The sequence below is a fragment of the Prionailurus bengalensis genome, chromosome D3 (assembly GCF_016509475.1).
Source record: "Prionailurus bengalensis isolate Pbe53 chromosome D3, Fcat_Pben_1.1_paternal_pri, whole genome shotgun sequence".
Lineage (NCBI taxonomy): Eukaryota > Metazoa > Chordata > Mammalia > Carnivora > Felidae > Prionailurus > Prionailurus bengalensis.
The window spans coordinates 77,765,572-77,782,840 of record NC_057356.1 but is presented as its reverse complement, the minus strand read 5'-3'; the positions used below and the strand labels follow the sequence as shown (position 1 = coordinate 77,782,840).

General features: G+C 49.7%; 1 protein-coding gene across 1 annotated transcript in view; it reads left to right on the top strand.

Annotated features, from left to right (window-relative positions):
• Positions 1–17,269, top strand: part of CCBE1 (collagen and calcium binding EGF domains 1) — a 235,611-nt gene that overhangs the window by 214,249 nt on the left and 4,093 nt on the right. Inside the window, exons 6-10 of the mRNA XM_043559008.1 lie at positions 917–1,020; positions 8,871–8,991; positions 14,296–14,435; positions 14,537–14,572; positions 15,553–15,588. Coding sequence (XP_043414943.1) covers positions 917–1,020; positions 8,871–8,991; positions 14,296–14,435; positions 14,537–14,572; positions 15,553–15,588 — 437 coding nt within the window. The remainder of the gene's footprint in view (positions 1–916; positions 1,021–8,870; positions 8,992–14,295; positions 14,436–14,536; positions 14,573–15,552; positions 15,589–17,269) is intronic.

Sequence of the window (17,269 nt, the reverse complement as noted above, 5' to 3'; positions counted from 1 at the left end):
CACAGCCCCTCGTCCCACAGACACCTTTCACACACAGCTTGGTGGTCTGCACCCGCTCATCTCAGCGAGATGACCTCTGGTAGTCTCCCCCCGACCACGCAGGCTTGTGCAGCCCATTTCAATGCCTGTAAGCTGAGAGTTGGGTGAATTTGAGGGTGAATGGTTGGCCACGTCACTGTTCAAGTCACCTATTCTTTCTTTCCCAAATACAATTTCACAAAGAGCTCTTGGAGCTTCTAATGCTCTACGAGACAGCACTGGGACCCTTCCAGTGGACAGCCAGACTGCCTTCCCCGGTGCCTGTCCCATTTTACCCCAGGCACGTGTGTCCAGAGCACCTGGCACGTTTTCCATCCTGGCCTCACATCTCCCTGGGGTGGGTGCTCAGCCCTGATCTGTGACTGACACGCACGCGCGCGCACCTGGCCTGTGCTCAGTTCAAACAGCTGGACCGTCAGGGTTGTTAGAGACCAGTTTTGTGAGCCCTGCACGAGAGTCGCATTGCCTGAGCTTGGAGGATAACTTAACAGCAGGTGAAATGTTGGCCCTTGGATGGGGTGGGAATGTGACTCATGTCACGTTGGCAGATCCCACCTCCCGAAAGGCACTGATAAAAGGGCCGTGGTTCCCATGTTCACACGTGAAAGAGGCAGATGCTGGACTGCCTGAATGAGAACGGCCGAATCCAGAGGTTTTTTTTTTGGGGGGGGGGGGGCGGGGCGGAGGGGTGTCTCCGTCTCTCCCCTGACCCGAATGTGCGGTCAGTGACCTGAGCACTGTAAAATCGCCGGCCTCTCTCCCTCGCACGCCCCCGCTGCCAGCCGATCCCCCTGGGACTGCCCTTTGCGATGCTGTCTCTCTGGGTCTGGCTGTCCTCCAGCCTCCCAAGCCGACCTGAGCCCGCCTCCTCCCACAGGGCACGACGAGAAGTCTGAGAACGCGGTGGAGGCCAAGACCTGCTGTGCTACGTGCACTGAGTTTCACCAGATGAAGCAGACGGTGCTGCAGCTGAAGCAGAAGGTACGTGCCTGTTACGGTAGAAGCAGCCATAAAAAGAGCACTCCGGGCAGGTAAAGACGAAGAATGTTTAGAAACAGTAAGCAAATAAGGTGTCGCCCCCAACTGCCTTGAGCATTCACTGAGGCTGGTGCCAGCTAGGTTTGAACTTGGACTTAGCTTTGCCCGCCCACCCTCAGGGCTGACAGCTAGAGGGCGACAGGACGACGGGACATCAATCCCTTCCCAAGGCAAGGAAGGGATTGAGGAGGTGACCGGTACAGCAGGCCGCGAGGAAGGGGCTCGTGGCGAAGACGTAGGCAGGGAGAGCTAGGATTCTTGCAACTTTGGGTCAAACGAACCACGTCCAGACACATGGTCCTGGGACAGACTCACCCAGCTTTACTCTGTCTAACGTGTCGACTACGGTTTATGGTAGAGAACGTTCCGTCTAGAAACTTCCACAAGCTGACGATGAATTTCTGCAGCAGCTTTATTTTTTCACATTTAAAAGCTATGGCCCGTGATGGATCTAGTGACCTGATTTCTCGAACAACTGTCCTGGACCCAGAGCAATGCTATTTATTACATCTAAGGTCGGTCGATTTCTCCAACTTGTCAGCGGCTCAGAAATCGCTCTAATGCTGCTGAAACAAACGAGGATCTGTTTATGTATCCTGTAATCACCATCCCAAGTGGCCTCTGACCCAATAGGGAGAACCAGCAGAACACTTTGTCAGCGTAGCAACGTAAACACAGAGAGAGAAATGCATCCCACACACATCCTCAGGTTAAACCTGGATTGGTGTTAATATTTACCGAGCAAATGCAAAAAAGGGCTCACGGAAGAAACTTTGTGTTGCACAGAGGTCTGGGCTTGCGGGGAGGAGTTGCTCAGTATCTCAAGACCTAAAGCTACACTCCGCTTCCTCTCCCGGGTAGTTAAAAAAATCCAAGAACCATAGGGAAATTTGTTTTCCAGCCTGGACGATCTTGAGAACAGTGCGACTGAATCTCCCAAGTTGTTCAGAAACGCAGTTGCTAAATCAATATCCGGCTTTCCCTTAGGCGCCGTGGCTTTCATGAAATGTACGTTCTGTGAAAGAAATATCTAAACAGTTGAAAATTTTGTGTCACGATACCCACCACCTTTAAAGACCTTGTTGTAGAGCTCATACAAATCCAATAGCAAGTACTTCCTAGTGCTTTGGTAACTCACATGGTACCTCTCACACACTTAATACTCCAGTAACTCGCGTGCACTTAGTACTCTGATAACTCACAGGTTAGCTCTCAAATACTTTGTATGCCAGTAACTCGTGGTAACTCATACACTTAGTAGTCCAGTAACTCATGCAATAATTTGCATGCACTTAGTACTCCAGGGACTCTCATGTGGCAACTCTCACGCACTTAGTGCTCTGGTAACTCACGTGGTAACTCTCACACACTTAGTACTCCAGGAACTCGTGTGGTAACTCGCACGCACGTAGTACCCCAGTAACTCTCTTGCACTTAGTACTCCAGGAACTCATGTGATAACTCTCACACACTTAGTACTCCAGGAACTCGTGTAGTAACTCACGCACTTAGTACCCCAGTAACTCTCTTGCACTTAGGACTCCAGGAACTCTTGTGCACCTAGTACTCTAGGAACTCATGTGGTGATTCTCACTTAGTACTCCAGTAACTCACGTGGTAACTCTCACACACTTAGTACTCCAGGAGCTCTCGCGCACTTAGCGCTCCGGTAACTCACGTGCAGTTGGTTGGACTGAAGTTGATCCATCTCATGCTGAACTCTACACACACATTGTGACAAGTCGAAGCCAATGCTGACATTCAAAGAACGTCAGAGGAGCGACTCCTTTTAAAAGGCGCCTGTTGGAAGGGGCTGCATCCTGCAGTTTCCAAAGCAGTCTTCCATCCAGGGCGCCATTTGTGCCCGTGCAAGAAAGATGTGGCTAACCGCAGATAGGCGAAGTCACTGCCCGAGCGGCAGGCCAGACTCCTGCTCCTGCACCGGTGGCGGGATCGTCGGTTGGTTTTCACTTCACCTCGCTACTCCTGATGCCGCGTGTTCTTTCAGAAAGAGCGTAGGACCTCTACCCAAATCAGCTGGCCGAGCGGTAGGTACGGGGTGTCAATGCCACGGTAGAAAATAGGATGCAGACGTGCCGAACTGCCCCGTGGGTGTAGTCAGCCAAACCCCAGCTGCAGAGACTCGCCAGGGGGAGTGCCCTGGGTTCTCTGATGGGTAAATTGTAAGGAAAAGAAATAGGTGGGCGACGACCTGAAGGTTAAAAGAAACCGAAAAGACGTGTCATTTTGGTAAAATGAACAAGACTAAACCGTAGCAGGTGGACGTGCGTGGGTAGGCGAGAGATTACTTTTAAGACACAGGAAGTGATTACGATAAGGAATAGCAGTTACTTGGGGCGGAGGGGAATGAAACTGATTGGGTCGGAGCACATGAAGGGTGACTTCTGGTGACTGGCCAAGTTCTGTTTTTTTGACTTAGGGTTTCATTAAAAAGGTGCTTGCCTTGGGGCGCCTGGGTGGCTCAGTCGGTTAAGCGTCCGACTTCAGCCCGGGTCACGATCTCGCGGTCCGTGAGTTCGAGCCCCGCGTCGGGCTCTGGGCTGATGGCTCGGAGCCTGGAGCCTGCTTCCGATTCTGTGTCTCCCTCTCTCTCTGCCCCTCCCCCGTTCATGCTCTGTCTCTCTCTGTCTCAAAAATAAATAAACGTTAAAAAAAAATTTATAAAAAAAAAGGTGCTTGCCTTATAATAACTTGCTAAGATACAGATTCGTGGGTTTTCCAGATTCTGTGCTTTTGTTTTCCCCTTAAAAGGTTTTCCAAATTGTGTGCAGACGTCAGTGCCCCCCAGCTTCCTCATTTCTTCTTCGGTTTGGGAGAAAAAGGAAAAAGCTGATTTTGGCTAAAAAAGGGAGACTAGGGATGAAGTAAAATACCCATCATTTAACTCATGGAGGGGGTGCCAGGCCCGTCAGAGCACTGAGGGAAAATCCGCAGCAAGGAGTCGGGTTTTTAGAAGCCCCTTGTGTTCCTGCTGCAGGGACTATTTGATTGGAGATCCACGCTGCGGCAGGGCAGTTGAGAAAAGCGTGAATCGTGAGCTCAGGAAGGGTTGGTGAGCACCTGCTGTGCCCTAGGGTGGGCTGGGAAGTGAGGAAATACGAGACGGTGTGGAATGAAATCCTGCCTCTGTAAAGTGTTTCCTCTGGGCAATCAAGTCAGTGGCACAGGTCAAACCCCAGTTGCCAGGCGGAGGGGGGCAGCCGGTCAGAGCCTCAGAAGTTACAGGTCCGTGCGGTTTCAGAGGCGTGCGCACATTTGCAGCCCAAGGTCTGCGTTTGCTGATCCTAGCGCTGCCCTTGGTGCTGGGGGACTAACTGGCTTCTCGGTCAGTTGTGACTTCCTCTGCTACCTTGACCTAGTTGCTCTGCAAAATGGGTCTTCTCAGGATATTGAGAAGACTAATCCATACTAAAGTGACTGTAGATTGCTTTGCAGAATATCACTGGTAATATTGAGAGAGGCGGCTTGGTGTAGTGGTTAGGAGCACAGATTCCAGAACCACGTTGGCTAAGTTAAATCCTAGCCCTGCTACATGCCGGATGTGTGACCCTAGGTAAGTTACTTAACGTCTCTGTGCCTCACTTCTATTAAAAGGGGACAGCAGGGGCACCTGGGTGGTTCAGTCGGTTAAGCATCTGACTTCGGCTCGGGTCACGATCTCACAGTTTGTGAGTTTGAGCCCCGCGTCAGGCTGTGTGCTGACGGCTCAGACCCTGGAGCCTGCTTCAGATTGTGTGTGTGTCTCTCTCTGCCCTCCCCCGCTCATGCTTTCTCTCTCTCTCTCCAAAATAAAAACATTAAAAAATTTGTTAAAAAGGGACAACAATGTTTCTGTTTTCACGATGATCAAATAAGTTAACATTTATAAAGGACTTAAAATGGCATTTGCCACTTAGAGCTTTATAAATGGTTACCAAGTAAACAATATTAATTGTATATCCTCACGAAGTGCTGCACAGACAGCATCTATGAAGTGTAGATACCTTATCACAAAGGCTAATACAAGATAACGATATTCACGATTCCGTTGGTTGGAATCTAGGAGACATGTACACTCCTCTGTCATTACCATGACCTTCACACACACCTGCATCCCACAAGCCAGTCCTCCGCTGTGTTTTTGCAGCAAGTCACACCAGGGACCCTGGACATCTGCCTCCAAAACTCTAGCACCCTTACTTTACCACTCATCCTGCTGACGTGTAGGGGAACTGAGGGAGCCAGAATGTAATTACCCAGCCGGAGATCAGCCAGGAAGCGGAGGTTGACATTTATTGGATCAACTCACAACTTCTACAAGGGAGCAGAGAGAGCTGGACGTACAGATCTCGTCCTCCAGGCTTGCTTACAACACCGTAAATCCAAACGTGTGATCATCTGGCCCAGGCCTCTCGATTTGTAGGCGTGAAGGTGCGAACGTGGAAGGGAGAAAGGACTCACCCAAAGTCACACAGCCAGACATCGTCCCCTTCACGTGCCCAGCAGGCCTTTCAGGTGGATGTTAACAATCTTCATTTGGGAGATGGGGAGATCCCCCGGGGAAAAATAGTAGCAGGGCTGAGACCGAGACCTAACTCTGCCTAATGCCAAAGCCCACAGGTGTGATCCACATTTCAGTTTTCCTCTCGGAAGCAGATAATAACATTGGACCAGCCTTCAGCTGCCAGTGTTGGCTGTTCCCTAGTTACGGTAGATTTGCTTCTAAATTCCCCTCGCTCGTTGGTTCCCTCCCGTTCCACGCCAGGGTGACAGGCCCACGTTTGCAGGTTGGAGTGGTATCTTGCCATGACCCAGTGACACCAGCACCGTTGTAAACCCCCTAGATCCCAGTAGCGTCCTGGTGAGGGCTTTGAATCACGAGTCCTGATAAAAAAAAAAAAAAAAAAAACTCAGACTGCACAATATTCTAATTCTTAAGGTTGGCCCCACTGGCTTCTGAGTGATGATCACGGGGGTCATTGTTTGCATTTTTCAGGGAACACTGGGTCTTCTCAAGGCATGGAGGAGGGCAGTGAGTGGTCAGGAATCTCCTAGCTCGTGGACCCTTAACGGCTGTCCTTACCCAAGGATGTGAATACTAGGTAGGGGACTGCCAAGCATCCTGGGATGCGCTCAGAAATGCTAAGGATATCTAGGGGATTCTTTGAAAGACGTTGTTGATGCTTCTTGGAACTTCCTGTCCTCCGAACATCCTCCTGCCCAGAGCTGGATAGATTTCAGTAAGAACCTCAAGTTTTTTGGGGGAAGTTCCAGACGGGGGAGCATCCCGGATTCACATGGGTCCCCTAAGGCAGCTGAAGCAGAACAGGACGTTGACCGCAGGAGAGCCTGCCCCGCGCTGTGAGGGACGCTGAGCGGGAGCAACACCTTGAACCTCTTGGCTCCGCTTGTTCTTCACACCAGGCTGCAGGGATACAGCCGAAACCTTCCGGGGGTTTCCCATGAACTTGCCTTTTAGAAAAATTGCACATGCTTCTATTAAGAAGCTATTAGGATGCGGTATTAGGGAGTCGCCCTGCAAAGGAGCCAAAAGAATTTGTTCTCCATGAGACATACCGGATACAAGTAAAAACCTCATGTTGGGATGTTTGCTTTTCGCTGATACTGGATTCCTCCATTGGCAAGAACATCCGTCTCCATGACTAAGAAGAATCATCAGTTTCTAAAACTGGATCGAGCCAGCCCCCCACCCAGCGGCTCTCCGGCAGGAGAAGGGGACCTTGGCCAGGGGTCCCTATCAGAGCCCTCTTTCATCACGGACGTGCTAAGTATTCCCAAGCCTCCATGCTCAGAAGTGGACACGAATGCAGGAGACCAAGGACCTTCTGAAGCCAGATGAGGTCATCTTGGACAGCAAACCTTTCCCAGGCCTACCATCCACCTCCTGATCTCTCAGTGGTGATTTAGTAGATGCATTTTGTAGCTTCTACTCTCCCTGCAGGCCTAGGCTTCGGGGCTCAATATCTCATGATCATCTTTTATTCCGTTACTGTCGAGCCAGGTGCCCTAACCCCTGATAGTGAATTCCATATTTTTTTTTTGACTTTTTGAATGTTTATTTTTGAGACAGAGAAGCAGAGCGTGAGCTGAGCAGGGGAGGGGTGGAGAGAGAGGGAGACACAGAATCCGAAGCAGACTCCAGGCTCTGAGCTGTCGGCACAGAGCCCGAGGCGGGACTCGAACCCATGAACCGCGAGATCATGACCCGAGCTGAAGTCGGATACCTAACCATCTGAGCCACCCAGGCGCCCCCATTCCTTACTGTTAAAGACACGTGCAGGCCCTGAAATCTTAGGGTGGTTTGTGTGGCCTCACCGACAGAGGGTTTCACTCTGCTGCATCAGAACTTGACCAGAGAGAGGGCTGTAGTGTCTTGGAAATGGGTGGAAATCCCTGAGGAAGGAAATAGGAGGTGAGAAAGGCTGACTTGCCCGTGAAGGTGGAAAGGGAAAAGACTCCCAAGATCGAGGTCATCCAGATCCTCTCCCTACATGGAAAGCCTGTGCCCAGGGGGCAACACAGACCAGGAGGCAGCAAGTGGCAGAACACCTTGTTGTTTTGTGCGCCCAGAAGTCATAGTTCAGGGTTGATAACAAGCCTCAGAGGAAGAACGTTGTACAATTTTTAATTTCATTCGCTGTGCTGATGTTGGACCTCACAGGGCACAGAGCTGGCCACCTCTGACTATGCAGCGATGCTCGGTACCTCTCTCAAAAGCTCAGATCCAAAGATGGGTGTAGGGCGTCTAGAGCATTCCAAGGCTAGCGATGAGCCCTGCCATGCACCTTCTCCTGGCCTGTGTTGTGCGCTGCGCACGGGGTTTCCAAGCAGAGCCTCCTCCGGGAGGACATGGGGACGAATGTAACATGTTCTAGAAAAATCTCAGAAATACCTGGTTTCTACGGGACTCCAGAGTAAGTCTTCTGGAAGGGATAGCTCTGACCCTCATAAATGAGCCTTTCTCCACCTGACTTGGCACCCCAAAATTAGCTTCTTGAAAAAGACAGCCTACCTGATCTCAAGGAACGTGAAGGTCATTTGTCTGGGTGACCCCTCTGGCTTCCCCCTGGGATGAGCTGCCTGAAATCCAGGAGGGAAAGCGTAGAGGAAGCCATGGTGCATTTTATGCTCTCATCTCAGAAGTTACACACCATCCCTTCCGCCATTTTCTAGTCATTGGACATGAGTTTCTAAGCACAGCACACGCTCCGAGGGTGGAAATTAGCTTCCACCTTTCGAAGGTGGGCGTGCCAAAACCTTTGTGGACCTATTTTTTCCATCACAGTCAGTGTTGGCCACTGGTTCCCAAACACCTGAGCGTGCAGGTGAACCTTAAGCCACCTTCTCGGTCCTGGCTCCCTAGGCTGAGGGGTCTCTAAGAGCGGGGACCCTTCTCAATCGCCATTGTCACCATTAGAACCAAGCACAGGGCCTGGCACGTGGTAGGTACTAAATGAAGTAATTAACAAATTGAAGACTCAAGCAATGAGTCTAATGATCACATCTCGGCTATCTGGAGCCTGTCCAGGTTTATCCACTAACCAGCCAAGTGATCTCATACGAGTCATTTTCACGGGAAGGCCTCTGGGTTAGAAAGGGATCTCTACAGCCCGTCTGAGCTCTAACTCAAAGCAGGGGAATCCAGGAGCTCTAACTCGTGGAGGGGAGTTACCGCAAAAAGGATTTGCAGCCTCTGTGAACACACAAATGCGAACAGTCTCCCTGGCAGTGGGGCCATGGCTTCCTGACCGAGGATCGTCTTCTTTTTACAGATTGCCCTGCTCCCCAACAGTGCTGCCGACCTGGGCAAGTACATCACTGGCAACAAAGTGCTGGCCTCAAATGCCTACCTTCCAGGACCTCCTGGGCTGCCTGGGGGCCAGGGCCCTCCTGGTGAGTTTTGGGGAGGGTCAGGGAGGGTGAGGGAGCCACCAGCCAAGACCTGCCAGAACCTGCCACGAATGCGGGCTGGACACAGATCAGACTCCATGGGTGAGGGCCCCGGCAGGAGTCCAGGGAGCTCCCACACCAGTGTGATAAGAAGCCTTGGGGGGGGATTGGGTCCTCGAGCCTGAGAAACCCTCACAACCAGGAGAAACCTGGGAGAAAAAGGTCACTGTCCTGGGCTTGGGTAAGATTCTTAGAGATCATGTTAAGTTACAGAGAAACAAAAGGAAGAATTATTTCTCATGTTAACGTACAAGAATAGAATCGGGTAAGGAACCCCTAGGGCCACATCTTAATCTTAACCTCGTTCTTCCTCTTTCCCCTGTTATTTGTGAACACGTGCACATCTGTATTTCTTTTTGTATCTATATATTTTTTGTAAGTCGACTTCATTGAGGTACAGTTATATACAATAAAACGTACCCCGGTAATCACAGTTCAACGAGTTGTGACAAATGTATACGTCCTATATCAAGCCCTTACTAATCAGCACCCTATCACTGTATCAAGACATAGATCATTTCCCTCACCCCACAAAGTTCCCTTGTGTCCCTTTGTAGTTTACTCCCATGTCCCCAACTGTAGGCAACCACTGACCTGCTTTTATCACTAGTTTTGTCTGTTCTAGAACTTCAGAGCAGTGGAATCTCATCACGGGTGTGCTTTTTGTCTGGCTTCTTGCATTCAGCATATTGTTTTGGAGATTCACCCTTATACTTGAAGAAAACCCTAAACGTCCTATCATTCCATCAGGAAATACACAACGAGAACTTTCAAAAAATAGTTACATCGCGTTTTGTATTTTATCGTGAGTCCCTCCATAGATCAACAGAATTTTTTCCGCACCAATAAAGGAAATGATACTAGTGTTAGCAGATGATTCTAAACCATAGAGGGTCTTATCCCTGATTATCCTCACTTAGTAGTGTGCTAGATGTTAGGAGCGACCTGGCATTCTAATGAGAAAGACGAGACACAAAGAGCAAAAGCCAATAGAACGAAACAGTATCTGCATGCCCCTGAGTATGTGAACAGGGGCTTCCCACCGTGGGAGCTTATGGAAGGGAGAGACCACTGTGGCCTCCTGTGACTCCAGGACTCGGATTTGACCTGGACATGAAAGGCCTCGTAGGGTTTGTTCAACCCGGAAGGACGTGGGCAGATTATAGGTTGGAATCTCAGCAAGAGCAAAGGCTCAAAATTCTTTCCAAACTGTTTACGTGTTTTCCTTTCCACTTATACCTTAATCGCCTGGTTTCTACCAAACAGACGTACCCTGGGCCTCAGTCTGTACAAGGAGCAAGAACTGGTCCAGGACTGTGGTTTACCGTCTTGTTCATCCCCTTGGCCTGAGGTACTCTGGGCCATGGTGGAGTTTTCTCCAGATGCCTCCCACAGGCAGCCTCTTGCTGAGTCTAAGTAGATGTGGGTCTCCTTACGAACTGATTCCTAGCACAGAGCTCTCCACCCTTCTCGAAGACAGTGCTCTTGCTCTGCTTCCCTGGAGCAAGTTCATCTCCAGACCAGTCAATGTATCAGTCCAACAAGGACAAATGAAGTAGAAACAAGAGAACCATTGGCTGCCTTTCTTCTCCATGAATGACTTACTAGCCCTCCTTTCCAGTTCTGCCATCTGATTTCTAACACGGTTTGAGCTGTCCAGGGTCCTTGATGGAGCAGTGAGTAACCGAGGAGTGACTTGAGCAGTGGACTCTGCCCTTGCTGTGTGCCTCCAATTCTTGCTCACCCCTTAATTCCAGCATCAGTTTGTGATGCCCTTCGTTGAAATGTATCAGGGCAGCCAGAGAGATTATAAGGTTTCTCCTACCCATAACTAGAAGTCCAGTCCCGAGGCTAACGATAAATCGCAGTCTGGGCCGCCAACATTGGAAACTACGGTGGATTGGAAACCTTTGACTTTGATGGCTGCTGCTCTGTGGCCCCCACAGTTATGTGTAAGGTGCTCCCGTTTGCACATCAAAGCCCCACATCCTAAGGACGCTTGACATACAGTGATCTCTGAAGTTCATTGATTGGAAAAATGAAGGCAAAATGTTATCTCTGGCCTTTCCTTGTGCTACTGGAGTTGAAGAATTTAGTTACAGGAGGAATCTGGTCCATTTCTCAGATAAACTCTTTCAGGATGTGCTTAGAACCAGCGTTGAGAGTAAGGGGGTGAAACGTGTTTGGATAGAACATTAACTGTCTTTAACTTTGGCTTGGCCTATGAGCTAGAAAAGACTTCCCCAAATATGAAAAGCCTGGTCTTCGTTTCTCTGACATTTGACTTGCTCTGTTTTCCGGTGCATGAAAATTATTCCATCCTGTCCCTGTGGTCTGTCAATAGTAGGAGCTAGCTAGATATCTTCCAAAAGTATTACTGTATGCATTTGAGATAGACATCGCCAGTGAATAATTATCGCACAGCAATCAGCCCACCCTCTTCAGTGTACTCACTTGATGTGAAACATTTACTAAGCAGCCTGTGTGTACCCAGGACTCTGCGAGTGTGCTGGCGATTCGGACATGGCCCATGGCCTCACAAAGTCTACGGCTGAAAACAGGTTAAAACTCCTGTTGTTCCGTATGCAAAAGAATGGAGTTTGACCCTTATCTCACACCATACACAAAAATTAACTCAAAATGGATTCTAGATCCCGAAGTAAGATCTGAAATTATAAAATTCCTAGAAGGCATTATAGGAGAAACACCTCATGATGATGGATTTGGCACAGCTTTCTTGGGTGTGACACAGATGACAAAAGGGATAATAGACAAAGGGGTCTACATCATACTTAAATGCTGTGCGTCACAGGGTACAACCAGCAGAGTGAAAGGCAGTCTACAGAATGGGAGAAGATGTTTGGAAATCATTCACCTGATAAGGGGTTAATATCCAGAATAGAAAAAAACCTGCAACTCAACAACAAAAAAATCAAAGAACTCGATATAAAAATGGACAAAGGACTTGAATAGACATTTCTCCAAAGTTGATATACAGACGACCAACAGGCATATGAAAAGATGCCCAACATCACTAATCGTAGAGAAATGCAAACCAAACTACAGGGTATCACTTCACATCCATTAGGATCTCCCTTAGGATAGCCACTATCAAGAAGAGAAGAGAACGGGCGTAGGTGAGGCTGTGAAGAGGGGAGTCTTGTGCACTGTTGGTGGAAACGTAAAATGATGCAGCCTCTGCGGAACACAGGGTTCCCCCAAAAATTAAGAGTAAAACTAATATGACCCAGCAGTCCCACATCTGGGTATAATATACAAAAGAATCAAAAGCAAGATCCCAAAGAGATGTTTGCATGCCTGAATACAGGACAACACTATTCACAATAACCAGGCTACCCAAGCGTCCATCAGTGGATGAGTGTAGAAACAAAAATGTGGTATACACAGGAAGGGAGTATTATTCAGCCTTAAAAAGAACGAAATCCCGCTGCATGCTATGACATAGATAAACTTTGAGGACATTAGGCTAAGGGAAATAAACCAGTCACAAAAAGACAAATGCCGTATGATTCTACTAATACGAGGTATCCAAAGTGGTCACGTTCAGAGAGACAGACAGTAAAATGGTGGGGGCGCGTGGGTGGCTCAGTCGGTTGAGCATCTGACTCTTGCTTTCAGCTCAAGTCATGATCTCACCGTTTGTGGGTTCGATCCCCACATTGGGCTCTGTGCTGCTCTCTCGCTCTGTTTCCATCTCTTTCTCTCAAAATAAATAAATAAACTTAAAAAACAAAAACAGAATAGTGGTTGCCAGGGCGCCTGGGTGGCTCAGTTGGTTGAGCATCCGACTTTGGCTTCGGCTCAGATCGTGATCTCACGGTTAGTGGGTTCGAGCCCTGCGTCGGGCTCTGTGCTGAACGCTTGCTCAGAGCCTGGAGCCTGCTTCAGACTCTGTCTCCTCTCTCTGCCCCTCCCCCACTCACGCTCTGTCTCACTCTGTCTCTCGTAAATAAATGTAAAAGAAAAAAAAAAAAAAGAATAGTGGTTTCCAGGGGCTGGCAATAGGCACAGAGTTTTAGCTTTGCAAGATGAAAAGTTCTGCCGATCTGTTGCAAGACAATGTGAATGTACTTAACGTTACTAAAGTGTACATCTTAAAGTAGTTAAAATGGTAACTTTCATACCTTGTGGCGTTTACTGCAATTTAAAAAAAAAAAAGGTTCTCCTAGAGCTTACACCCTTTCCCCCCCTCCCCCCACCCCAGCTGACATCCGGGGCAGAGGTGAAGTCTGCACCAAGCGCTGCCCTACAACTTAGCAGCCACGCTCCCCAGGAGCCAGTGAGGCTCTCCCTCACTGTGTCACAGACACTGGCCACCCCCGCCCCCCGCAAGCCCCGCCCAAGCCGGAGTGGCTGTTTACAACTCTCTGTGTCTGCAGTTACAAACAGATGAGGCCTATAGGTCACGTCCCCGTCAGCTTCCATGATAAGTAAGGCCACATTCTGGTCCTCATACAATTACTATCAAGCAGGCACAAAAGCAGTCCTGTAGCTTGCTCTTAAACCCCATATGCTCCCAGCGCTCTGTCGATTTAGGCCTCAGAAAAGAATTAGAAAACAAAGCAAAACCCTCAGTGTCTACAGGGACGAGGCAGGTAGGCACAGGTGAATGCAGGGCCAGGGTGTGAGCGGTGGGGAGGAAACTGAACCAGAGAGGGCAGAGCCCCACTTTGAAGGGGCAGCCCCTGCGTACGGCTCTGGTCAGGTGTGCCAATGGGAGAATTGTCCAGGCTTTACTTCTTCCTGTTTTCAGACAGATCCCGGAAATCTCCCAGTTTTTAAACCTTAGGACATTCAGAGGATAATGGTATCCGTAAACAACTACACACACCTGTATGGAGTATACGTGTTGGGCATTTGCATATATGGATACAGTCATGTACGTCTGTATCTGATATACAGCCAATGTATGTATCTATGATATACACATACACCTTATGTTTATACTATGATGGTACACAACGATGTAACCTGTTAATTCTCTTGCAGAGAAGAGGCATTGAGATGCCCCCGGAGAAATGAGGTCTACAACGATTACATAAGGGGTGGAGAATTCTGATCACGTCAAGTTTAAAATGCCGATAGGGCACCTTAGTGGAGGTGTCAGAAGGCGCAGGGCAGACTGCAAAGAGAAATGGCTGTAAAGGGCTCCCAGACCCTCCTGCCGGCCAGAGCCCTTGTCCTTTTCGTGGGATATGGAGCTAATGAGATGTTCTCTGATTACAGGCTCACCAGGACCTAAGGGGAGCCCGGGCTTCCCCGGTATGCCAGGCCCTCCCGGGCAGCCCGGCCCACGGGGCTCCATGGGACCCATGGGACCATCTCCTGATCTGTCCCACATTAAGCAAGGCCGGAGGGGCCCTGTGGTCAGTACTTTATCAGACATCCATTTGCTGCTGTTGGGGAAAGCGTGTTCTTGTCCCGTGCTTTTTTTCCTCCCCTTCAACTAGATCCCCGTGTCTTGTAGGGTCCGCCAGGTGCACCAGGAAGAGACGGCTCTAAGGTAAGTCTGATGAGTGGTCCTTACAAGCTTAAGATTTTCCATTTTCAGCCTATTGCACAGGCACCAAGTAAAGCTCAAGCACTGTTTATCGTCCCCACTCTGCATGTAGCAAAATCGAGACACATCTCTCCCCGCCCGCCCCCCCCCCCCCCCCCCCCCGCAAAGCTGGACAGGACATCTAAAAAGCAAACACCTGTGATAACAAAAACAACAACCAAAACCATCCCTGCGAAAGATTACCCCGGGGCACCTGGGTGGCTCAGTGGGTTAAGCGTCCAGCTTCGGCTCAGGTCGTGATATCGCGGTTCGTGAGTTCGAGCCCCGCGTCCGGCTCCGTGCCGACAGCTCGGAGCCTGGAGCCCGCTTCGGATTCTGTGTCTCCCTCTCTCTCTGCCCCTCCCCCACTCGTGCTCTGTCTCTGTCTCAAAAAAAAAAAAAAAAGTTAAAAAAAATTTTGTTAATAAAAAAAGGAAGATCACCCCTATAAATTTTAAACAAGCTGCTGGGTTGCCATAGTAGCACATGTCTTACTCTTTAGCCACTGTTCTTTCGTGGGGCTGTGCGGTGTGTCCCCATTCTTTGACACAGTCAAGAAAAGCATTTTGTGCAAGTGGGGGTTTCGCTTCAAGGGCCGCCTGCCTCGCAAATAAAGCAGGGTGTGTTACTTTAGAAAGTTTCTAAGTTGTCACACACACACACACACACACACTGCCTGGAACACAGGCATTCCTCGTGTCAGATCTGGTCTGGAAATGCACGGCCCCGGGGGGGACATCGGGATGAGAGACACTTGCCCCAAGCAGATCTGTTCCAATGAGCGGTCCCGGGAGCCGAGCTTCAAGCTCCCATTCGTTTCTGATAGGGGACACTTGTCATTTGTGCAGGGCAATGGTTACGGTGAGGGTCTAAGTAGAAGACCGGTGCTGGTGGCATCCACGTGGTCTCTGTCCACAAAGCTAATCTGACCTTCTTGCTTGCAGGGAGAGAGAGGAGCACCCGGACCCAGAGGGTCGCCAGTAAGTAGCCCCACCTGTCCCGCTCCCCCAGGGGGAATGTCCTCAGGGACGTAGCTCAGGGGGGGCTACAGGTTGGTCTTACCAGCCGAAGCCAGCCCCTTCCAGCCTTTACTGAGCCTACCTAAACAGAACTCGGTGGTTAGGAGGGCGATCACGGAGGACTTTAACAGCTGGTTGGCCTTTATTTTTGAAACCGGTCTTCTGTTTTAGTTTTCTTTTATCGTGGCTAATCTTTATCCGGAAGGTGTTCTTTTAAGGTTACAAACAAAAACCAGCACGCCATGAGCCTGTTTCCCAGTATGTCCTAAAACATCTGATGGTGCCGTCATAACCCTGAACACGTAAGAGTTTAGCCACTGCTGCAACTCCAGCAGATCGGAGGACCATCCCTTCCCAGAAAAGTACAGAGATACGCAGGGCTGCTGGGGATCTCTTGAGAGTAAATGAGCTGGGATATACACGTGGTGTCTGGGAAATGAGAAATGAAAGTCAGTATCCAAAGGACAGAAAATTCAGGCAACTCCAGTGCTAGTGGAAAGATCAGTGTCACAGACTTTGGCTTGGATGTGGGAGGTCTGGCTTCCCATGCCAACCCCTCCACCTCTTAACTGTCCGATCCTGGCCATCCTTAGCACCCCCGGATGTCCCTCCCCTCCCCTGTGCACTGCCAAGCGGTGTCTGAGCTGTGACCCTTCGAGCGAGCATCGGTTAATGTCAAAATACTCTCCTCCACCAAGTGCTCTGCAGATGAAATCGCTCTCTCTGGGAGCTCCGGCAGCAGACGTTGCGGGGTAATAAAGATTGTACTGCAAGCCGCTAACAAGCCCAGACCTTGCTTGTCCACACGTTATCTTGCTGTGCCCCACACAGCGCTATGTAGAAATTGAGGCTTAACAAAGGCTATATATAATGATAAAAGTCCAACCGATAGATTAGGAAGTCCTTGGACCTTTCCTGGTCAATGGGGAAGGGGTGCCTTTACAAACATACTTTCACCTTCAGTCCGGTGGCATTATAGTCAACGATCCTTAAAGACGTTCTAACGGCCTGGGTGGCGCAGTCGGTGAAGCGTACGACTTCAGCCAGGTCACGATCTTGAGGTCCATGAGTTCGAGCCCCGCGTCAGGCTCCGGGCTGATGGCTCAGAGCCTGGAGCCTGTTTCCGATTCTGTGTCTCCCTCTCTCTCTGCCCCTCCCCCGTTCATGCTCTGTCTCTCTCTGTCCCAAAAAATAAATAAACGTTGAGAAAAAAAAAAAAAACTAAAAAAAAAAAAAAGATAACATTTTGAGCATTTGTGATGCTCTAAGCCCTTTACGTGTATTAACTCCTGTAAATCCTCACTTACGAACCCTACGAAGCCCCGTGACACGGGGACAGTTATCATCCCTGTTTTGCGGATAGGGAGGCGAAAACCCGAAGAAATGGGGTGACTTGCCCGAGACCAGCTAGCGGGCCGCAGAGCTGAGATTCAGACCCAACGGAACCCCAACCCCTTAACCGCTGCTCTACCCTTCCATAAGTATCTCCCGGTTTTCTTTGGAAAGCAACATAGGAGAGTTCTTCTGTTCCTCGATTTGAGGTAGCCGAGGGTTAGAGGAGAGGAGAGGTGAGCGTGTCGCCACAGCTCATCGGGGAGATGAAGGGATTAGAAGGCCATCTTAAGAACTCCCCCTGCCCCCT